Here is a 24541-nt window from a genome sequence, read left to right as displayed (position 1 = left end):
AGATAGTCGTCAAGAAGGGCGGAAGTTATCAGCCAAGTTTCAAAGATGGTCGGACAACGCAAAGCATGGAAAGGGGAAAAGGAAAGCCATCCCAGCGGGAGTACCGCAACCAACCACCGCACTTTTAAACTGACAGAATTTTCTTTGATTTGAAACAGGGGCATGGAAATGATATTGATGGCAGAAAGATATGCTACAGGAGGATTACCGAACTGGGGCAGAAAATTTTCTGTCATGTTGAATTTTTTTTTCGGATACCCATCTGAAGAACATGAAGGTCAATACAAGTGTTTTAAAAAAAAAAAGAGAGAAAAAGAGAGGGAAGTAGTTTTCAGGAAAGAAACACCAGTTCTAACAACACTAGTTTTTAGGGAAGCAGTTCTGAAAGAAGATAATTCAAGTTAGTGGGTAGATAAAACAAATTTTGAAGGAAAATGGTTAGATGAAAATCGTAGTCTGATGAATTTTTCACCTAAGATAAAGAAATCTTAGTCTGTTGAATCTTTCACCTAAGATAAAGAAATCTTAGTCTGTTGCGATTTTTGCAATTTTTGGTGTCATTTTTCTGATAATTATTTGCATTAATTCATATGAAAAATACAAAAAATACGTATTTGCATTTAGGATCCAATTTCATATTTTAGGTTAAGTTGTTTTAGAACAAACATGAAAAATAACAAAAATGGTTCACTTTGGCGTTTTTATTGTTTTAATTGTGAATTCATCACGAATTAGCTTTTAAACAATTTTAGGCATTAATTAGTTTAATTGTGAATTATATTAGGACTTTATTTTAATTTTTACAATTTTATAAAATTAAAAAAAATATATACAAATTGAAATACAAGAAATAAGAAAGCATTAAAGAGAAAGGTTGCCCATGATTTGGGCCAATTAATATCCCAGCCCATTCCCTTCCAATCCTGTACCCATGCCTAACAGCTGCTAAACCCGCCCAACCCCGGTGGTACGACCCGACCCGTCCCCTAAATAACGCACAATCAAAAGAAAACCAAGACCTAAATCCCTAATACGCAGAGGCTGTGGTACTGCTCCTCTTCTCCACCCGAATCCAGCCCCAAATTCCATCCAAATTCCAAGTGAGTGAGCCTCAAATCCACAACCCACGCGTTCCCCCATCCCTCCTCTTACCGTTCTAACGGATTTTCCCCCCCGAGATTCCCCTCCCCTCTCACTCGCCCGATTTTGATCTATCTCACACGATTGGGAGGTCCTAGAGATGATTCGTTGGATGAATGTGAGGCATTGGATTGATTTCGTTCAATCCGAGCCCTACATTCATCCGGGGTTTGTTTCATAAAAGGACTCAATCCGATTCTTTGAAAGGGAAGAGAATTTTGGAAAAGAAAACGGAGGTTTTAAAATAGTCTTTCTTCTTCTTCTCTATGGTTAATTTTAGCTTAGTTCCAGTCTATAAAATATACAAAAAAAAAATAGTTTGATTTTTTCTTTTTCCGAGTTTAATTTTGTTTTCTCTGTCAAAACCGGAGAGGAACAGTTAGTGGTGAAGCTAGTTTAATTTTCATACCAGTATGAATTTTGGTTTTAAAATGGAGCTCGTTTGAGAATTGCTGAGTTCGTCATTGTTCGAACTTCGTACTTCTACTCAGCTGCTACCGATTTGCTGTTCTTCGAGCTTTGATCTGCCATCATGTTCTTGTGATAAATTTTGGAGTCGAAACTGTGTAATCGTCTTCGATTTTGTTATTAAAAGAAATTCGAAATTTCAGGTTCATCCTTCATCTCTCAGTTCTTGCGATTCTACTCCGCTTCATTATTTTGAACTATGTGTTTCTGTCTCGAGTGCTCTATTTGTGTTATGATCGAATTCCTTGCTGACTAAATCTGTTCGTGACAGTGTGATATATTTAAGTATTTTCAGCTAGTTGAAGTCGATTTTGGAGGCCGTTTTCCGATTATATGGTTTAACTGTTATTATGTTATCGAGTTTTCATTTGAGTCCAGATTTTGTCGATTCCAAATAGTTGTTATAGCTCAGTCAGTTTGACAGTGGGAAATCACTCCTGCCTTGTTAAAATTTGGAAGATGAATCATAGGTTTGCTTGGTTTTGAACATGATAGTATGAATATAAACGTTGCATTTGAGCTGATATTAGTTTCTGTCGAAATAGGCTCTCACGAGAAGTCTGCTAGAAATGCTAAAATCATTTTGTCTATCTATGTGCGTTTCCCTTCAGCTGCATACTTTTGTTTGAAACCGCAATTTCTGGGAGCTTGGTTAAAAGCAAATTTCTCACATCTAATATTGTTTGGCTAAGGAATATTCGCGGTTTGTCATTTTCCATGCTAAGTATAAGTTGGATGCAAGCTTAAGCTCTTAAGATTGATTTTGAAACTGTTGTCAGTCATCTGTTGGAATTCTTCCCTTGGCATTCGAGTTCTCTGAGATGCTAACCTGTAGGTCATGCGTGTCTATACAAGAATAAGTTAATTAGTCATTGTTCACATTGTCCAGAAATCCATGATACTGCTTTTGCATGCCTTAAAATGCTGAAATGTGACGAAATGGGTTTTGCTAGATTCTTTTAAGATATGTTGCAATTCTTGGTTTAGAATGAATTGGAATGAATCGATCATTTCCTTTAGTTTACAGCCACAAGTCAAGATGTTCAGGTTTAGCTTAAGCTTCAGTCCTCGTTCATAGATTTTTCTTGATGTTGGTTAAGTTCTCTCTGTTTGGTCTTAATTGAGTACAGAGTTTTGTTTGCCTTATTTTGCAAAAGGGGTAATGAACCTAGTGTTCTCATGTGCATATGGATAAATTGAAGGCTTCTGTTATAGTTTTAGGGTCATCATTAGCCTGTGTGCATAAATGCAATTGGTTTGTAGTCACTGAATTTTGGATTTGGGAGCGCGGTGACACAATGTTTGCTATTTAAAGTGCATGAGTCATGTTGCTCGTCGTGCTCTCTAAAGTCGTTTTGTCTGACTTGATTTGAACAACTAGTATGAATTGGTATTTGATGATATGCTCCCATGTAGTGAAAGTTATGATTCCGTAGGGGCTAGGGTGTTTGAATGAGTGAACTGAATAAAAGTTAGTCCTTACATCTAAGAGAGGAATTATTATATTAATATCCATGTTAAGAGTGGGATTCGAGTCAGATATTGCTAATTGTATTTAGTTTCAGATTTCATCTTGTCTTAAACTCTTGAGAAATCGTGAATTCAAATGGACCGCGGGTCTGCTTGAAATGAATTGCAGACTTTGGTCATGCGGACCAGTACGCTGAGCCTTAAGGATTATCTGTTGGGCCTTGCATCGAAATCAGGCCTTTCCTTTTAAAATCTTTAGCCTTCATTCTGTTACTTTCCAATTGCAGACTTGAGTTTTTTACAAATAAAGGTCTTTGTTCGTTTTCGGTTAATTTGATTTAATAGTTCGGGGTGTGCCGTGCCGAATAAAATCTCAAGTTGCATGGCCCTGGTTTAATTAATCTTGTTTATCCTTAGAACTCGAGGTGTGCCATTTAGCAAATTCCATGGCCCTCGCAAAGTGCGAACGTATAGCTGCTTTAGACACGCCCTCAATAAAATTACCTTCCTAAACTCGGGTGCGCATTGATGTGACCCAAATCTAAATCTCGATGAAACCGAAATGTGTCGATAACCGCGGGTGCATTGACTGCGACGTGGTTCGAAATGCGTTTTCGCGACATCGTAATTCTTATAAAATAAATAATGATAGAAAAGAGGTTCCCAAATTGAGACGAGCCTCACCGCACAAAATAAATAAATGTGGGGCCCTTAGTAAATAATTATCGAAATAATTAGAATCTGGAAAGGTTGTTTAGTAAATTTCACCGTCTTCCCCAAAATAACAATACGTTAGTATCTTTAGGCACGATTTAATTAAATGATTTTCTTAAACTCGGGTGCGCATTGATGTGACTCAAATCCAAATCTCGACGAAGTCGAAATGCGTTGATAACTACGGGTGTATTGATTGCGACGTGGTTCGAAATGCGTTTTCATGACGTCGCAATTCTTTAAAAATAATTATAATAAAAGCGGTATAAAATCGATAAAAGGCACATGAGCTAGGATGTATTAAAACCAGATAAAATCAAATACAATAGTTAAGCAACCGTGCTAGAACCACGGAGCTCGGGAATGCCTAACACCTTCTCCCGGGTTAACAGAATTCCTTACTCGGATTTCTTGTTCGCGGACTGTTAACAGAGTCATAAATTTCCTCGGTTCGGGATTCAACCGGTGACTTGGGACACCATTAATTTCTCAAGTGGCGACTCTGAATAATTAATAATTAAATCCCGTTCCGATTGTCCTTTAATTGGAAAAACTCATTTACGCCCTCTTTTGGGGGTGTAGGTATAAAAAAGGAGGTGTGACAGTGAGTCTCCCCTTTTGATTTGCAAAATAATTCTCGTACCTATCTCGGTCCAAAGCAGTTCCCGAGATCAAGTTCATCCGCAAATCAGGTAAATGCCGCACGTCTTTTAGAACTAATGTGCATCCGACATTTGTCTTGATACAAATGTCACCAATCTCCGCAATCTTTGAATAACTTGTGTTACCCATTCTCACAGTGCCGAAATCACTTGCTACATATCTGCCAAAAAGATTTATTACCGGTGTGGCATGGTAAGATGTTGCTATATCAACCACCCATTCCGACTCTGGACCTGCTAAGTACATGCATTCCTCTTCGTCATTTATGAAGAGAACAACATTATCATTGTTTTGCACCGTGGCGATTGTGTTGTCATCATTCTTCTGGCCACTGCTTTCACCTTTGCCCTTCCTAGTCTCTTTTGAAGTGACCTGGTTAATCGCAATTGTAGCAATTTCTGGCTTTTGACTTGGATCGATTCTTGAACTTCCCACAAACTCCAGATCTACCATAATTGCATGAACTTCTTTGGTAACTCCTGCCTCTACCTTCTGTGATGAGAGTCTGTCCTTGATTTTCAGGTTTCTTTCTCATATTCTCATTGAGTAAAAGAGCCGATGTGACGTCCTTCAACTCAATGGTAGTCTTACCGTGCAGGATGGTTGTTACCAAATTATCGTACAAAGATGGCAACGAGTTCAATAACAAGATGACTTTATTTTCTTTCTCGATTTTTACTCCGAGGTTGGCCAGCCATGTAATTAGTCCGTTAAATGCATTTAAATATGATAAAAAATTTGTACATTCACCCATGTGTAAGGAGTATAGCTGCTTCTTCAGGTACAATTTATTTGTTAGCGTTTTGGACATGTATAGGCTTTTCAGCCTTGTTCAAATGCCACATGCGATGTTTTTATCAATGATGTTATTTACCACATCATCTGATAAGTGCAACCTGATTGCGCTAGCAGCCTTTTTATCCAAGTCAGCCCAATCCTCAGCTTTCATGGTATCAGACTTTTTGGCATCAACATCTAGTACCTTGAGTAATCCCTGTTGAATGAGCAGATCCCTCATCCTTCTTTGCCATATTGCGAAACCGCTATCTCCATTGAATTTTGCTACCTCGTACTTTACTCCGGACATTTTTTCTTCATCGAGTATAATACTATCAACAGTGAATAGTATTTCTGTGAACGATCAGAACCTGTGCTCTGATACCAGTTGTTTGGTATAAATCCCCCACAGTAATAATATTCACGGTAATAAATACGGAATAATAATATTGCAGTGAGATACAATAATCAACAAGAATAAAAAGAGTGACAATGACACCAAGATTTTTACGTGGAAAATTCTTCTGAATAAGGGGAAAAACCACGACCCCGAAAGGAGCAACTGATATCACTATAGTAAGAAATTTTATACTTTGTAGGGCCGAGTAAAATACTACAAAGACCACGACAATACTCAAAAGAAATAACCCTCTTTTAATATTCCTCACTATAATATCCCTCACACTCTATTTTTTCTCACAAACTATTTTCTTATACCCTGTCTGTGATGCCTCACTCTTTCTTTCTCTCTCTGTTGGTGTGTTTGAAGAAGTGAAAGAGGTCCTTCTTTTATAGGAGAAAAGAGCCGTAGGCTCCAAGTGTGCTACAGGAGCATTTTTAATCTCCTTCACTTATTTCCAAACTTTGGCTTCAAATAAGATCTTTCACCAAAGATCTCCGCCATAGTATAGGCAAAATAGGCATAAGGCTATTGTCAACTTTTGCCAACCAATGGGATGGACCCCACAAGACCAACTCTGTGTGTAGCACTTTCCTCTCTAATACTACCTCATATAATAGCATGCATCAAAATGTAGCCAGTTTTAATAGATGCCTGCAAACAATTGCTACACACTAAAATAGTCCACCATACATACACACATTGCTTTATTTTATATACATGATTTTCATTCACTAACACAACCAATTTAGTGGCAAAGTCAAGATTTTAAGGTTATAGATTCTGATCTTGCCACTGAACCCTAGATCGTTTTAGTTACTGGATTCGCAATTAAATAATTTTACATATTTAATAATTTTTTCAATACAGATACAGAGTTTAAGCAAAACCTACTGGGTTCGGCTGAACCCACAGCTGCCACACTACCTCCGCCCCTGAACACCATTCCAAAACTGCGAATGGTGCTACCACTAAAACTGTAGCTAACTTCCCAAAGAGAGGTTTATCAGCAACTAAAAATGCTTTGACCTCCAGATAAACTCGCTCGGACATATAAGTACAGAATTTACGCAAAATCCCATATCATCTATCATCAATGCCCGTTATGGCCAAGCCTTCAGAAGATATTGACAGACAAGCTCTATCCATACACTTATTTAACCAAACTTTCTACAGACATCCGAAAATCAATATAACCATCAGTATTCATCTTTCGCAAGAATTATGAGGCTTTATATTGCCATCTTAAATATGAAAGCTGGTTTTGACTAATTTATTCAAACAATCCTAGGTATGTACTACTTTTGAATATTCTTTAACAAAAAATTATTATCTTTGAAGAAAATTTGCTCATATTCTATGATTTAAAATTTAATATTCATAGAATGACCTAAATCAATCAACTGGCCTCAATCTAAAAGTAGTTAAGATCGAACATGAATATTATATACATTCCTTGCTCTATTCAGACCCCAATATATTCAATATCTGAAGGATTAATCTACAATAACCCTCATCCTTTATTCGAACTTAAAACCCGTTATGTAAAAATTCAGCATAACTAAGTTCCCAGGATGAACAAAAAAAGTACCAAGATTTAAACTTTACAATAAACCACATGCACAATAAATAGCAAATACATATTCATTCTTTGGTTAAATGAAGAAAAATGAACCCTTTTAAACAAAAATAGATGTACCATAAGTAACCGTTTAGGTGGTTGTTACATATAAAAAATAATGTAACGACGCGATCACACCAAATTAATCTTTACATAAAAGAGGTCTTTTCATCTCACATAACAACAAATTTAATAATAAAATATAATAAAACTAATCACAACAAATATCATTAAGAGTGGTAAATATGGGATCTTTTTGAAAAAAACAAAATAAAATGATTAATTTTATAATAAATCGAGCTCGCTCCCAGAACGAACAAAAAAATATTATCCGTGAAGAAATTTTTTCTCACAAAATAATAAAGAGGTGAGCCCATTATCCATTGTTATGACACTTGTCTCGGCAATTTCTTAGTTATAAAGATGAGACACAAAAAGAATATATTTTCTGAAGTGTGGATCAATCGAATGTGATGATAGCTAATTTACAAAATATGAGTTGAAATAAGAAAATAAAATAGTAAAAAATGTGAAAAAAAGATTACATAAAAAGGGCAGCCCGATGCACGAAGCTCCCATTATGTGCGGGGTCCAGGGAAGGACCGGACTACAAGTGTCTATTGTACCCCATATTTATGCAAGAGGCTGTTTCCATGGCTCGAATCCGTGACCTCCTAGTCACATGACAAAATAGAATTGATGAGAAGATGAATATATTAGTGGGGGATTTTTTTTTATCCGATTAACTTACTAAATCCAGCATATACCGAGTAAATCCGATAGCCCGAATCGAAAAAAGCTTATTGGGTTAATTTATTATTGGATTATCGATTCGGATCTCGGTTTACCCAATTTTATTAACGGTTTAATTAATCACCAAATAAGCTTTATCAAAATTATAATTTTACACTTAGGTATATAAATCACCTTAGAACTTCATTCCTTTTTAGTACTATGTTTGAAATTCTTAATTTTCAAGGTTTAATTGCTACTATTTTATGTTGTTTGTACTGTATTTGCACAAGTGGACTTGAGCAAACCTCTTAATTCCTCGTATATGGTTTTTCCGATTGGTCCTCTAATATTCCTAGTGCTTAGTATATTCTACTGATTGATCCTCCCAGTGGATTCTCCGAATAGTTTGGAGTATGCATAACACTTTTCGAGAATATGTTAGTTGCTCTTGCTACAATTGTTGGATAAGTATATTTCACGGTATCAATATATTTAATATTTCGCTCTTAAACAATAGAATATTATTGCATTTGATGAAAAAAATTAATAATGAGTTATTTAATTATTGTCTTGGTAGGATACAAGTTAATATTGTGAATTTATCCTCTTTCATCTCATAATTTCATTACTGTGAATATATGAATCAACTTTTTGATGACGGTGGACATGTGTCCACAAAACTTTTATTCTCCTTATAACATAATTGAAAGGGATCAAAATTATAAGATTAATTAGCGTTATACATTACACCTTTTCCTCTAAATGATTATCGATTATCGGTTGGATTATGAATTTAGCATATTTATAATCAATAACCGATAACATTCACAACCAAATCGAACAACCAATAACCACCCCTACTCAATCCTACTTCTACCAAACATTAAAAAATATTAAAAATGGAAATATTTTACAACTAATTATATATATATATATATATATATATATATATTATAGTGTTATAGTAGTGCTTGGTATTTTTGGGGGCCTTAAATATTTAGGGGTTTAAGGCAAGGGTTCCGAGGGAAGAAGTCGAATTTGGGAAGGTGTGGATCCTCGATCCGAGTTTTGAATGGAGTTTCGATTTAGTGAGATGCCGCCGGCTCCAGGTACAAGCTCAGGATCGGCGATGATGCCTCCTGGTACAAGCGGTAGTAGCGGAGGACCGGCTCCGCCTCTGCCACCGCCTTCTTATACTGTTTTCCCGTCCTTGATGCCGCCGCCTCCAGGTACAAGTTCAGGACCAGCAATGATGCCTCCTGGTACAAGCGGTAGTAGAGGAGGACCGGCTCCGCCTTCTTATACTGTTTTGCCGACGGAGGCTCAGCTTGAAGAGAAAGCTAGGAAATGGATGCAGCTTAACTCTAAGCGGTATAGTGATAAGCGCAAATTTGGATTTGTGGAGACGCAAAAGGAAGATATGCCTCCGGAGCATGTTCGCAAGATTATTAGGTAATTTTTTTTTTTGCCTTTTTGCTAGTTAATTTTGTGCATTTTAGGTGTATTTTATCAGAAAATACAGGCAATCTATTTCTGAGGTGTTGTGCTTTAGTTTATTAGGTAATTCTTTGCGTTGTCAGTAAATGCATTAGTCGGTGTGAGTTAAATCAGAAAATAGTGCATCTATATAATACACACAGTCACACACACAAATAGGAGGTGTTTAAATTAACAATGTGGTTTCTGGAGTTCTAATATTTGGGGCGTCATGACTATCTTTGTTGTTTTAAATTGCATGTAAATGAATTTAAACACTTGCACAATGGGAGAACCAACTTCTCGAACACCTGGAAAGTAGAACCTGAAATCATTCAAGTATGATGGCTGTTAAAAATTAAAAAGATAGAATGAAGGAAAAAACAACTTGTTACCTGAGTGAATTCTGATAGGATAGTAGTCCAAATGCCTTAATCCATACCTATATTAAGTTCAGATGTCAGTATAGAAGAACAAGGGGTTTCTACATTGTCTCAACATCACCTTTACTTTTATAGATCATGACTTTGGTGATGATGTTTGCTCAGCTTTATAAACAACAATAACAACAACCCAGTATAATCCCGCAAGTGGGGTCTGGGGAGGGTAGAGCGTCCGCAGACCTTACCCATGGGGTAGAGAGGTGGTTTCCGATAGACTCTTGACACAAGAAGATGAAATAAGACAATAGATCAGTAACAACAGCATACGCTAGAAAGATAGTACCAACAAACTAAGAATTGGAAAAATAAATGGAAAAAGCAATATCAATAATATCAGTACAGTGGCAAGGTACTAGGAAACCGGAGTGGAAAAATAGTACGAACATAACATGTAACTCTAGAATACTAAAATAAGACACTAACCGACAAGCCTTACACCTAGGAGTAGAAAAATGCTTAACTACCTACTAACCTTCAACCCTAATGCTCGCCCTCCATACCTTCCTATCAAGGATCATGTACTCGGTGGGTTGGAGTCACGCCATGTCCTGCCTAGGCCGCTCTCTACCTCTTCTCATACCCGTCAAGACCAACCGCTCGCACCTTCTAACCGGGGCATCTAGGTTTCTCTTCTGTACGTGCCCGAACCATTTAACCCTTGCTTCCCACATTTTGTCTTCTATGGGGGCCACACCCACCTTTGTCCGAATATCTTCATTCCTAATCTTATCCAACCTAGTGTACCCGTACATCCATCTCAACATCCTCATTTCTGCTACTTTCATCTTCTGGTATCTTGTCTGGCCAACCCTCTGACTCTGTCCCATATAACATGGCCGGTCTAACAACCGGTCTATAAAACTTGCCTTTAAGTTCCGAGGGCACCTTCTTGTCATACAAAACGCCAGATGCTAACCTCCATTTCATCCATCCTGCCCCTATACAATGTGTGACATCCTCGTTGATCTCTCCGTTCCCCTGGATAATCAGCCCAAGGTACTTAAAACCAGTATTGTGAAGAGCGTGAAGCGAGGAAAAGGACAAACCCCTTTTCGCTTAAAGTGAGAAGCGAAAAGCTCGCTTTTTTGTAGTGAGGCAGAATTAAAAAAAAAATTAAAATAATGCTGCATAGACAACACATGTAACTGTAAGCAAATGTTCAGTAATTCAATGTAAAAACTAAAGATTAGCATCATAAAGCACAAAATGAGCATCCTATTCTCTACAAGATTGTCAAATTCTTGTATTCCACTATCATTATTATATTACTCATCATCTTCTTCAACTTCTTCTTCTTCTTCTTCTTCAACTAGGGGCAAAGTAGTTAAGAATAAAGGATATGAAAATAAGAAGAAGGGCAGTATAAATGAAACGAAAAAATGGGCAGCATTTCAATCTTTTTATCATTGAAACAGTGCAAGAAAATGAAGAAGAAGAGGAGAAAATGAGAAAGAAGAACTGAAGGGAGAAAAACATTTTGTCAGCATTTCGCTGCTATTTGGATGCTGAAACCATGAAAGAAAAAGAAAAAGGAGAAGAAAAAGAAGGAGGGGAGGAGGAGGAAGAAGAAATCACATACCTGGGACCAAACTTGATGATCTTGAAGTTGAAAAGCGTAGAAAAATTGAACCCTAGGTCGCCTCTTTCTTTTCTATGTTGCTGTTGGTCGATGATGTTTTAAAAAAAGAACAACTTTTTTAATTAAATAGGTTGGCAGCCCTGTTATAAAGAGAAGCGTTCGCTTCATCGCTTCTCGCTTTTTTAATGAAAGCGAGCGCTTTTGTAAACCTACTGCGCTTCAGCTAACAGAAGCGTCCGATGGCTCGCGGCTCGCCTCGCTTTGCTTCTCGCTTTAAGCGAGGAAGCGCTCGCTTTTCATAACACTGCTTAAAACTTCCTTTATTGGGGATGACTTGTGAATCAAGCCTCATGTCCCTATCTGCTCCCCCGGCCGCAACGCTGAACTTGCACTCCAAGTACTCTGTCTTAGTCCTGTTCAACTTGAAACCCTTAGACTCAAGGGTCTTGTCTCCAAACATCCAATCTTTTGTCAACATCGCCTCACGTCTCATCAATCAGAACTATATCATTAGCAAATAACATACACCATGACACCTCCCTTTGATATGGTGCGTTAGTGCGTCCATGGCCAGGGCAAATAAGAAAGGGCTAAACGCAGATCCTTGATGTAACCCCATAACCATCGGAAAATGGTTCGAGTCTCCTCCTATTGTCCTAACCCGAGTTTTGGCTCCATCATACATGTCCTTAATCACACTAATGTATGCTACCAGAACACCATTTACTTCCAAGCATATCCAAAGAACCTCCCTTGGGACCTTATCTTATGCTTTCTCTTGGTCAGTAAACACCATATGCAAATCCTTCTTCCTATCCCTATACTATTCCATCAACCTCCTGATAAGATGGATAGCTTCCGTAGCTGAACGACCATGAATCCGAATTGGTTCTCGGATATAGACACCGACCTCCTCATCCTCATTTGCTCAGCTTTATGAAGTGTGATATTGTTGTGTTTTTCTCTCCTTTGCTTATCGAGCTCATACATCTTACAGGGACCATGGGGATATGTCATCAAAAAAATATCGTCATGATAAACGTGTGTATCTCGGAGCTCTTAAATTTGTCCCTCATGCTGTTTACAAACTTCTTGAGAACATGCCTATGCCGTGGGAGCAGGTACTCCCTACTGTCTTGCTGATTGTTTTATTTTGGCAAATCGTGCCGTGTCTTGTTCTAGTAGTTGAATCCTCATTTTGTTCTGTAATGCTTTTGTTTTAACAGGTTCGAGATGTGAAAATCCTGTACCATATTACTGGTGCTATTACATTTGTTAATGAGATACCATGGGTTGTTGAACCTATATATCTGGCTCAGGTATGCTACTGGACCCCTGCTTTGGTTTCTTTCTAACTCCACTAAACGATATATTTTGGACTGATTCATAATCATGAAATCTGCAGTGGGGCACTATGTGGATCATGATGAGGAGGGAGAAGAGAGACCGGCGGCATTTCAAGAGAATGCGTTTTCCTCCTTTTGACGATGAGGAGCCTCCGTTAGATTATGCTGATAATCTTTTGGATGTTGATCCGTTGGAGCCAATCCAGTTGGAGTTGGATGAAGAAGAAGATTCAGCTGTTTATAACTGGTTTTATGACCATAAGCCACTGGTGAAAACAAAGCTTATTAACGGTCCTAGTTACCGCAGGTGGCATTTGTCCCTCCCTATAATGGCTACACTTCACCGGCTGGCTGGACAGCTGCTTTCAGATCTGACTGATCGCAATTACTTCTACTTATTTGATATGGAGTCCTTTTTCACTGCTAAAGCATTGAATATGTGCATACCTGGTAAGGAATATGCTCAATTGAGTCGTTAGTTATATGTTTCCGTCGTCTAAGTTCTTAGCTATTTGGTGTGCCCATAAAATGCTAGTGATCTGAACTGTTTCAGTTTGCCTAGCTGAAGATCAGTATCCTCCCATTAAGTTCTAAGTTTTCTTTTTCTGCCTAGCATCTGCGTAATCTTATCGAGAAGGTATACCTGAGTGGTAGGTAGTTCAGGAACCAATTATGATATTGGTTAGTTCTCCCATCTGTTCAGTATTTGTTTGGGTATTTCCATGTTCGCCCTGCATATTTGGCTATCCTCTCCTAATTTAGGTAATTTGTGACATTCCAACAGGATCGCCTTGTAGCATCACTTTTTGTCCATTTTTTCCTGGCCTTGGGTGGCCGGATTAGGGAATAAATTTTCATGGTATGTGTTGAGGCGTAGTTATTTTTGTTGTATTGAATCTTCATGGTTGGTGGACTGTTTCCATTAAGAAGCTTCTTTTCTGCTGCAGGTGGGCCCAAGTTTGAACCCTTATATCGTGACATGGAGAAAGGAGATGAAGACTGGAATGAGTTTAATGATATCAACAAATTGATCATCAGGTCACCTCTGAGGACAGAGTACAGAATTGCCTTCCCTCACCTCTATAACAACAGACCAAGAAAGGTGAAGCTTGGTATATATCACACTCCGATGATCATGTACATAAAAACAGAGGATCCAGATCTACCTGCTTTTTATTATGATCCTCTTATACATCCCATAGTCACCAAGGACCGGCGAGAGAAGAAAGTTCATGAGGATGACGATGATGATGACTTTAACTTGCCTGAGGGTGTTGAGCCATTGCTGAATGAGACTCCAATCTATACTGATACTACTGCTGCTGGTATTTCCCTGTTGTTTGCCCCACGCCCATTTAACATGAGATCTGGTCGGACAAGACGTGCTGAAGATATACCCCTTGTGTCAGATTGGTTTAAGGAGCATTGGTATGGTTCCATCTTCACTTTTACTTTTGTTGTAGCAAGCTAATCTTTATACCGTAACGTATCTAACTATCTATTTTGATTTCCTCCAGTCCTCCATCATATCCTGTCAAGGTGCGTGTTAGTTATCAGAAGTTATTGAAATGTTTTGTGTTGAATGAGCTGCATCACAGACCTCCTAAGGCCCAGAAGAAGAAGCATCTCTTCCGCTCACTTCAAGCCACAAAATTTTTCCAAACCACAGAACTTGATTGGGCTGAAGCTGGTCTCCAAGTTTGCAAGCAGGGATACAATATGCTGAATCTCTTGATCCATAGGAAAAACCTGAATTATCTTCACCTTGATTACAATTTTAATTTGAAGCCTGTTAAGACACTAACTACAAAGGAACGTAAGAAATCCCGGTTTGGTAATGCTTTCCACCTTTGTCGTGAAATTCTGCGTTTGACAAAGTTAGTTGTTGATGCCAATGTTCAGTTCCGTCTGGGAAATGTTGATGCATTTCAGCTGGCAGATGGCTTGCAATACATTTTTTCACATGTGGGTCAGTTGACGGGTATGTACCGTTACAAGTACAGGCTTATGAGGCAGATTCGAATGTGTAAGGATTTGAAACATTTGATCTATTATCGATTCAATACTGGGCCAGTTGGAAAAGGTCCTGGTTGTGGTTTCTGGGCACCTATGTGGAGGGTGTGGTTATTCTTCCTTCGTGGTATAGTGCCTCTTTTGGAACGATGGTTAGGAAATTTACTGGCGAGGCAATTTGAGGGTCGCCATTCAAAGGGGGTGGCCAAAACTGTCACAAAGCAACGTGTTGAAAGTCACTTTGACTTGGAGCTCCGTGCTGCAGTAATGCATGATGTCCTTGATGCTATGCCAGGTGATAATCTTCTCTTATTGACTGTCTGTCTTTCTTGGGATGCTTTCGTTTCTTGACATTACTCGAACCAAATCTTTTTGCTAATATAGTGCCTCTTTACTTTAGAGGGTATCAAGCAAAATAAAGCGAGAACCATTTTGCAGCATCTAAGTGAAGCATGGCGTTGTTGGAAGGCAAATATTCCTTGGAAGGTACTATTCTTCTTCTCCGTTTCCCCTCTTCTGTCACAATGAGTTTCGCTTTAGACTACACATCTATTTAATTAGTTCTTTTGGCTATTTTTTTTATTAGGTCCCAGGTTTGCCTGTTCCTATTGAGAACATGATTCTCCGCTATGTCAAATCAAAAGCTGATTGGTGGACAAATGTTGCTCACTACAACCGTGAACGTATAAGAAGAGGAGCAACCGTTGACAAGACTGTGTGTCGTAAGAACCTTGGAAGATTGACTCGCCTTTGGCTGAAGGCTGAACAGGTGAGCTTTACTGATATTATCTGTGGGTTTTCTTTTGCTCAAAAAATTGCATTGGTGTTATAATATCTGCTTATTGTAGACAAGCTTGGTGGTAATTCATGTTGCTTTGTGGTTTCCTTCAATTAACAGGAGCGGCAACATAACTACTTGAAAGACGGCCCATATGTTACTCCAGAAGAAGCAGTAGCTATTTATACTACCACTGTGCATTGGTTGGAGTCGAGGAAGTTTTCTCCTATTCCATTCCCTCCATTGTCATACAAGCATGATACGAAGCTACTTATCCTTGCTCTTGAGAGACTGAAAGAATCTTACAGTGTGGCTGTGAGGTTAAACCAGCAGCAAAGAGAAGAGTTGGGCCTCATTGAGCAAGCTTATGATAATCCGCATGAGGCATTGTCAAGGATTAAGCGTCACCTGCTTACTCAGCGTGCCTTCAAAGAAGTAAGTTTTACTATTTGAAATTCATTTTTGAGTGTTAAGGAGCTCAATGTACTGATTTGGTGGGATCAACTATGATCTTGTTGCATTATCCTAGGTTTATAAAGTTTATATCCTATGGGGTCGTTTGGTTTGAAGACAAGTTATGCTGGGATTAGTTATGCTGTGACTAGTTATCCTGATATTATTTCTTATTGACTGTTTGATATATTGTTTTAATCCTGAGATTGTTAATTTTAATGCTTTATCTTGGGATTACTATTCCACCATCTGACAGATATAAGTTATCCCGGTACTATTCTTAATCCTGAGATTATTTTTATCCCAGGATTATTTTTGCTTATCCATCATACCAAACGACCCCTAAGTATTTACTTAATCCAAATAGCCTAAACGAGGTTGCTGAAAGGTCATACAAGAATCAGGGATATCAGATAGTTAGACCACTCTTGCTACTGCTGCCATACCATGGTCCAATTTTCCCATAATTTTGCACACTCAGAGATTTGGTATCATGTAAATTCTGCTGAAAAAACCTAGGTCTATGATATGTTGGAAAAAAATCCTTGCTAGGATTAAATATAAATTGGAGTTACCCCTCTCTCTCTCTCTCACTACATGCACACACACACACACATGTATCAGTTAATTGAAATTTGGGTTAGAGAAACAAGATAAGATGTGCGCTCTGATCATTTCCTGGAAGTTGCTGAAGAGAGACCTTCTAATTCAGTTTGGTAGTATCTGTAAGAATGTCTTTCTTCAAGTATGAACTGATGATTGCATTTCACAGGTTGGCATCGAGTTCATGGACTTGTACAGTTACCTGATTCCTGTTTATGAGATCGAACCACTTGAGAAGATTACTGACGCGTACCTGGACCAGTACCTATGGTATGAAGGTGATAAGCGCCATCTCTTCCCAAATTGGATTAAGCCTGCTGATTCAGAGCCACCACCACTATTAGTATATAAATGGTGTCAAGGCATAAACAATTTGCAAGGAGTATGGGACACCAGTGAAGGACAGTGTGTGGTGATGCTGCAGACAAAGTTTGAGAAATTCTTTGAAAAGATTGACCTGACCATGTTGAACAGGTATTTGTTGTTGAGAGCTGCTGGTATTTAGATTTCATAACGGTTCTCTTTTCCTTTTTGGGTATTGTGTTGACCTACTTTCATTTTCTTGCAGGCTTCTGCGTTTGGTGTTGGACCACAATATTGCTGATTATGTTACTGCAAAAAACAATGTTGTGCTGTCTTACAAAGATATGAGCCACACAAACTCATACGGGCTGATACGCGGTCTTCAATTTGCTTCGTTTGTTGTACAGTACTATGGGCTTGTGCTGGATCTTTTGCTCCTAGGTTTAACTCGAGCTAGTGAAATTGCTGGTCCACCACAGATGCCTAATGAATTCATAACCTTTAGTGATACTAGAGTGGAAACGAGGCATCCTATAAGGTTGTATTCTCGCTACATTGACAAGGTGCATATATTATTTCGCTTCACTCATGAAGAGGCTCGGGACCTTATCCAAAGATATCTTACTGAGCATCCTGATCCCAACAATGAGAACATGGTTGGTTATAACAATAAGAAATGCTGGCCTAGAGACGCAAGAATGAGGCTCATGAAGCATGATGGTAATTGTCATTTAGGCTATTCTATGTTGTGCCTTAATTTTGAGTTTCTATAATTGGTGTTTTTTCCCGATTACAGGTAAATTTAATGAGAATTGATTTATTTTTATTTTACTGTGAAGCTTGACTTTCTGTTTGGTTAAATTCAATTTCAGTTAATCTTGGGAGAAGTGTCTTCTGGGACATGAAGAATCGGCTGCCTAGAAGTATTACTACATTGGAGTGGGAAAACAGCTTTGTCTCTGTTTATAGCAAAGATAACCCAAACTTGCTCTTCAGCATGTACGTACATCTTTCTGTTTGTTGGCTGTTTTAGCTTTTTTGCATGGTGATATCTATTTAGAGAATCCTGTTGATTATTTGAATGATATTCTCGGGGTTGGGTGGTGATGAGGACTGGATAATTCCATATTTTGAATTCTACCCCAGAATCCTTTGTGGCTAATATCTTGGGATAGAAGTTGGAACTTATTTATGTCTACTCTTCCTAATTTTAGACCTGCTAAAAGTTCGCCGGAATATTCATTCGCGATGTTAACGGCGCACACTTTCTATTAAAGTTCGAAGTGTTGAGGATCTTATTTAATGAGCTAACCTTGACATGCTTGTGTAGGTGTGGATTTGAAGTTCGGATACTGCCTAAGATAAGAATGACCCAAGAGGCATTCAGCAATACAAGAGATGGAGTCTGGAATCTACAAAATGAGCAGACCAAGGAACGCACAGCTGTTGCCTTCTTGCGTGTAGATGATGAGCACATGAAGGTGTTTGAGAATCGTGTTAGGCAGATCCTCATGTCCTCTGGTTCTACAACATTCACAAAGATTGTTAACAAATGGAACACTGCTCTTATTGGTAACATCTTGTCCTGAGTTTCTGCCTATTAATTGTTTCAAACATGAACTTTGGCTCTTGCTAGTGGATCCTTGTCACTAAGGTTTTTGGTTTACTCTTGTAGGCCTCATGACATATTTCCGTGAAGCAACAGTGCATACCCAAGAATTACTGGACCTGCTGGTCAAATGTGAAAACAAGATACAAACTCGTATTAAGATTGGTTTGAACTCAAAAATGCCAAGTAGGTAAGTTCTTCAATACGTATGAGTGTATGGTGGAATTATTTTAATTTTCAGTAAATATATTTTCTACATCTCTTCTAATGATGAATATGCTTTAGGTTTCCTCCTGTTATTTTCTACACACCAAAGGAAATTGGAGGGCTGGGAATGTTGTCAATGGGTCACATATTGATCCCGCAGAGTGATCTTAGATATAGTCAGCAAACAGATGTTGGTGTGACACATTTCAGAAGTGGAATGAGCCATGAAGAGGACCAATTGATTCCAAATCTTTATCGATATATACAGGTGACTTTTGAAGCTGGCTTTGACTTTTCTCTTGTCCACCTAAATTAGTTTTACTAATACTAACTTATTATTCCTTGACAGCCGTGGGAGAGTGAGTTCATCGACTCTCAGAGAGTTTGGGCTGAATATGCTTTGAAAAGGCAGGAAGCCCAGGCACAGAATAGGCGTTTGACTCTTGAAGATCTGGAAGTAAGTAATCTTCCTATATTGATAACTTTCTCTTGCATCCTTTGGACCATTGGAATTTTTCTACACTATCTGCTACTCTGCTGTACTTCTTAAGTGGTTTGTGGGCCGAGGCGAGATATATCATTCGTGATATCTGGAGTATCCTTTCATTGTGGCGCCGAAAAGAAAACTACAAAATACAAAAGCAAATCATAAGCTAGTTAGCTTTTTTGGCTTTTTTGGGTGGGGGTTGATATGTGTTACTTGCAGCTTTCATGTTATTTTGGCAATTGACTGTTTGCTGGTTTTGTTAACTTTCCTCTCTTGTTATTCATTAGGATTCATGGGATCGTGGAATACCTCGAATCAATACATTATTCCAGAAGGATCGCCACACCCTAGCATATGACAAAGGATGGAGAGTGAGAACAGACTTTAAACAGTACCAAGTTCTTAAGCAGAATCCATTCTGGTGGACACACCAGAGGCATGATGGAAAGCTATGGAACCTGAATAACTATCGTACTGATGTGATTCAAGCTCTTGGAGGAGTTGAAGGAATTCTTGAGCATACATTATTCAAAGGAACATAGTATGCTCTCTTCCTCATTGCTCTTTGTATTTCTTTTAATATTATTGGGAGCCAATACGTTTTTACTCTCCGAACTGGATTGTGTGGTCTCAGTTTGCACTTTTTATAACCTTTTGGTGCAGGCTTTACTAACTTAATTTCCTTGATATTTCAGTTTCCCTACTTGGGAGGGTCTTTTCTGGGAGAAAGCTTCAGGTTTTGAGGAATCCATGAAGTACAAGAAATTGACTAATGCTCAACGATCTGGGCTTAATCAAATCCCTAATCGTAGGTTTACTCTTTGGTGGTCGCCAACAATAAATAGGGCCAATGTCTATGTTGGTTTCCAAGTACAGCTGGACCTGACCGGGATATTTATGCATGGGAAGATTCCAACTCTGAAGATATCTTTGATACAGATCTTCCGTGCACATTTGTGGCAGAAGATCCATGAGAGTGTTGTCATGGATCTTTGCCAAGTTTTGGATCAAGAGTTGGATGCATTGGAAATTGAGACTGTACAGAAGGAAACAATTCATCCAAGAAAGAGTTACAAAATGAATAGTTCATGCGCTGACATCCTCCTCTTTGCTGCACATAGATGGCCCATGTCGAAACCTAGTCTTGTGGCCGAATCGAAGGATGTGTTTGACCAGAAGGCTAGTAACAAATACTGGATAGATGTGCAGCTTCGATGGGGTGACTATGATTCTCATGATATTGAGCGTTATACACGAGCAAAATTCATGGATTACACAACTGACAACATGTCTATTTATCCATCTCCTACTGGTATGTCACGTGTGCATCTAGTGATCAACTGAATTTATTTCCTTTGTCAGACAGGTTATAGTTATTTCTTTTTGCAGGTGTAATGATTGGACTTGACCTTGCTTACAACTTGCATTCCGCCTTTGGTAACTGGTTCCCTGGTTCAAAACCATTGCTTGCCCAAGCCATGAACAAGATTATGAAGGTATTTTCCCCCTTTCAATCATCCATTATTTTCATGAACTGGTTGCCTGTAGTATATGTTGCAGCTAAAAGTTTCTTAACATCCTTGTGCTCCATTGTGCAGTCAAATCCTGCACTCTATGTTCTGAGGGAACGCATAAGGAAAGGGTTGCAATTGTATTCTTCAGAGCCCACAGAACCATATTTATCATCTCAGAATTATGGAGAGATTTTCAGCAATCAAATTATATGGTTTGTTGATGACACAAACGTGTACCGAGTGACCATCCACAAGACCTTCGAGGGAAATTTGACGACAAAGCCCATTAATGGTGCAATTTTCATTTTCAATCCTAGGACAGGTCAACTGTTTTTGAAGGTAAGTGCAGTTCGACTGTAATTTTCTTGTTTACTCTTGGGCAAACTCCATTGCTCTCTAACTGATGCTTGTGCTGTGCTTTTCATTTACAGGTCATTCACACAAGTGTGTGGGCAGGGCAAAAGCGTCTTGGCCAGCTGGCCAAGTGGAAAACAGCCGAAGAAGTGGCTGCACTTGTAAGGTCTTTGCCTGTTGAAGAACAACCGAAGCAAATTATTGTGACTCGGAAAGGGATGCTTGATCCTTTGGAGGTCCACTTGCTCGATTTTCCGAATATTGTTATCAAAGGAAGTGAGCTGCAGTTACCATTCCAGGCCTGTTTGAAGATAGAGAAATTTGGTGATCTTATACTGAAGGCTACGGAGCCACAAATGGTTCTGTTCAACATATATGATGATTGGTTGAAGAGCATCTCATCCTATACAGCATTCTCCAGGCTCATTCTCATCCTGCGTGCACTCCATGTTAACAATGAAAAGGCTAAGATGCTACTCAAGCCTGACAAGTCGGTCGTTACTGAGCCACACCACATCTGGCCTTCACTTACAGATGACCAGTGGATGAAGGTACGTTCAGGAAAATGTACCTATGCCTCCTTGAATTTGCCATACCTTGATATTGTGAAAGAAACTTTTGTTAGTGGCACACCATTGTGCCGATTTTAATTTGATGGACTCCTTTCTGATTCTGGACTGTGCATGGTGCAGGTTGAGGTAGCGCTTAGAGATCTCATTCTCTCAGACTATGCAAAAAAGAACAATGTCAACACATCAGCATTGACGCAGTCTGAGATCCGTGATATTATACTCGGAGCTGAGATTACTCCTCCATCCCAGCAGCGCCAACAGATAGCTGAGATTGAGAAACAGGTTATAATCTTGGTCCTTCTAGTACTTATCAATGTAGCCCCCTTTGTTTTTACAGATTCAGTTGCTAATGTGCATCATCTTTTCAGGCCAAGGAAGCAAGTCAACTGACAGCGGTTACCACAAAGACCACAAATGTCCATGGTGATGAGTTGATCGTTACTACTACGAGTCCTTACGAGCAAGCTGCCTTTGGCTCTAAAACAGATTGGCGTGTGAGAGCAATTTCTGCAACAAATCTCTATCTCCGTGTGAACCACATATATGTAAATTCAGAGGACATAAAGGTAACACTTGCTTTGCCATCTATTGTTTAACTAGACATACTATACCTTTAGCACCTTGTTCGTAGAATCACTGTTGCAATGGAAACGAATTCTGTGTTAATATTTTGGTTTTTAACTGTTTGTGCAGGAGACTGGATATACGTACATCATGCCAAAGAATATTCTGAAGAAGTTCATTTGCATTGCCGATCTGCGGACACAAATTGCTGGTTACTTATATGGTGTAAGTCCACCAGATAATCCTCAGGTGAAGGAAATCCGGTGTATTGCAATGCCTCCACAGTGGGGGACACATCAGCAGGTGCATCTACCTTCCGGTCTTCCGGAGCATGATTTTCTCAATGACTTGGAGCCTTTGGGATGGATGCACACACAACCAAATGAACTTCCTCAGTTGTCTCCACAGGTTAACTTCTATTCATCTTTGTTTTGTACTGCAGCTTAATGAGTTATATTTCCAGGGGTTAGGTGGGGTTTGTTTAGCCAATTGCTCTATGCAGAGCTCTTCTGATGTGTAAATCTTCTGAATAACAGGATGTTACTTCACATGCTCGGATCCTGGAGAACAACAAACACTGGGATGGAGAGAAGTGTATTATATTGACATGCAGCTTCACACCAGGGTCTTGTTCGTTAACTGCATATAAGTTGACCCCAACTGGGTATGAATGGGGACGTGCTAACAAAGATACAGGAAGCAACCCTCATGGTTACCTGCCGACTCATTACGAGAAGGTCCAGATGCTGTTGAGTGACCGATTCCTTGGCTTTTACATGGTAAGTGTGCTAGTCTATGGATTATTCAGTTGGATTTTTGATTGCTGCTCCCGTCCCATGTTTTCTGCATCTCCCTGCTTCCTTATATGCCATCTCCGTCTAGAACTGAATCTCAATTTAACTTTGTTGTGCAGATACCTGATAATGGTCCATGGAATTACAACTTCATGGGAGTGAAGCACACTGTTAGCATGAAGTACGGGGTGAAATTAGGTACACCTAGGGAGTACTACAATGAGGATCACCGACCTACACATTTCCTGGAATTCAGCAATATGGAGGAAGGTGACACTGCTGAGGCAGATCGGGAAGATACATTTACATAATACAACGCCATTCAAATATACGTTGGTAAGTTTACCCTTAAGCCTTTGGGAAGTCAAATCAAATGGTGACTTAGTTGTTGTATGTCTCAGCTATAATCCATAGTGTAGTGGCTGATGATATTAGATGGAACCCCTACAAGTTGTAAATATATCAAATGAATTTGTAGCTTGATACCACTGTATGCTTTTTATCCGAGGGCGGATCTCGTCTTTGTCGGTTTAGAATTTAGCTCGCGCCCTTTAGATGCGGCAAACCAAACAGATGTTTGTACAGTAAGAGGAAGCAAATCGTGTTTTTGGTATTTTGATTTTTCCTTTAATCCTGTTGTAGTAGGAACCTTGTATGCCGAGAGCAATGCAACTGAACAGTGTAAGATTTAGAATGGTCATTAATTAAACGCTAGTAATGTCTTTCTCTATTCGTATTAAAGGTTTGACTCTACTTTTTATAACGCAGGGATAAGGTCTGCGTACACTTACCTTCCCCAGATTCCACTTTGTGGAATTTCGCTGTTTTTTTTTTTTTTTTTTTTTGTTGTTGTTGTTATATTAAAGGTTTGAGATGTTGAAGAGTGCATTTTTTTTGGACATGTATAACTGTCCTGAACCAACGGGTTAGGTTTATGTACTAATTAAGCATAAAGTTTACCCGTATTCATTCAACTTTGAGTTTGTAACACAAAAATCATAGTTTTATTTTTGTCACATAAAAGTCATTTAACTTTGGCCAAGTTAACTAAAATGTAAAGATCACCTGAATTTTTATATTTTATACCGAAAATATGACATGATACTTCAAGATAGCTATTTAGCTTAATGACATGATACTGCTAATTTAAAAAGGTATTTTTGTAAAATTCAATAAACAAATGAGTATAAATGAATAATGGCAAATTAGTCAAATTATATTTTTTACATTAATGATGATTGGTTAACAAAATTATTACAAAGTGATCAAAAATAAGAAAAATAAACATAATATTCGTAAAATTACAACTGAGATTAGCGAAACTTGGAGGGAGGTATCTCAAATTATTCCAAATGTAACTAACTTATTTTGGAGTGTTATATCGTATTTTCAGTATGAAATATAAAATTTAGGTTATATTTACTTTTTAGTTATTTTGGCCAAAGTTGAATGACTTTT

The 24541-nt window shown here is 38.6% G+C and overlaps 1 protein-coding gene across 1 annotated transcript; it reads left to right on the top strand.

Moving 5' to 3' along the window:
* The first annotated feature begins 8956 nt into the window (after window positions 1-8956).
* On the top strand, window positions 8957-23824 carry LOC104211804 (pre-mRNA-processing-splicing factor 8A-like). The gene is made up of 26 exons (XM_009760932.2): window positions 8957-9440; window positions 12484-12607; window positions 12713-12805; window positions 12892-13282; window positions 13780-14260; window positions 14350-15140; window positions 15246-15331; window positions 15432-15614; window positions 15744-16058; window positions 16849-17153; window positions 17248-17702; window positions 17855-17981; window positions 18313-18554; window positions 18658-18781; window positions 18877-19066; window positions 19148-19255; window positions 19573-19826; window positions 19981-20597; window positions 20675-20781; window positions 20884-21138; window positions 21231-21704; window positions 21846-22007; window positions 22094-22291; window positions 22419-22697; window positions 22826-23068; window positions 23203-23824. Exons 1-26 carry the CDS (start codon window positions 9061-9063, stop codon window positions 23392-23394), a joined length of 7176 nt encoding a protein of 2391 aa, XP_009759234.2. The 5' UTR covers window positions 8957-9060; the 3' UTR covers window positions 23395-23824.
* Window positions 23825-24541: the final 717 nt, after the last annotated feature.

The sequence above is a fragment of the Nicotiana sylvestris genome, chromosome 12 (genome assembly GCF_000393655.2).
Source record: "Nicotiana sylvestris chromosome 12, ASM39365v2, whole genome shotgun sequence".
In the NCBI taxonomy this organism is placed as follows: domain Eukaryota; kingdom Viridiplantae; phylum Streptophyta; class Magnoliopsida; order Solanales; family Solanaceae; genus Nicotiana; species Nicotiana sylvestris.
Note: the sequence above shows the minus strand (reverse complement) of the source record. Positions and strands in the feature narration are given on the sequence as shown.

Bases quoted from the DNA above. Each gene is read 5' to 3' on its own strand.
- LOC104211804 (XM_009760932.2), top strand. From the start codon at position 9,061: ATGGAGTTTCGATTTAGTGAGATGCCGCCGGCTCCAGGTACAAGCTCA. The intron at 12,608-12,712 runs GTACTCCCTACT...TTGTTTTAACAG, and splicing joins TGCCTATGCCGTGGGAGCAG to GTTCGAGATGTGAAAATCCT. The intron at 20,598-20,674 runs GTATGTCACGTG...TTCTTTTTGCAG, and splicing joins TATTTATCCATCTCCTACTG to GTGTAATGATTGGACTTGAC.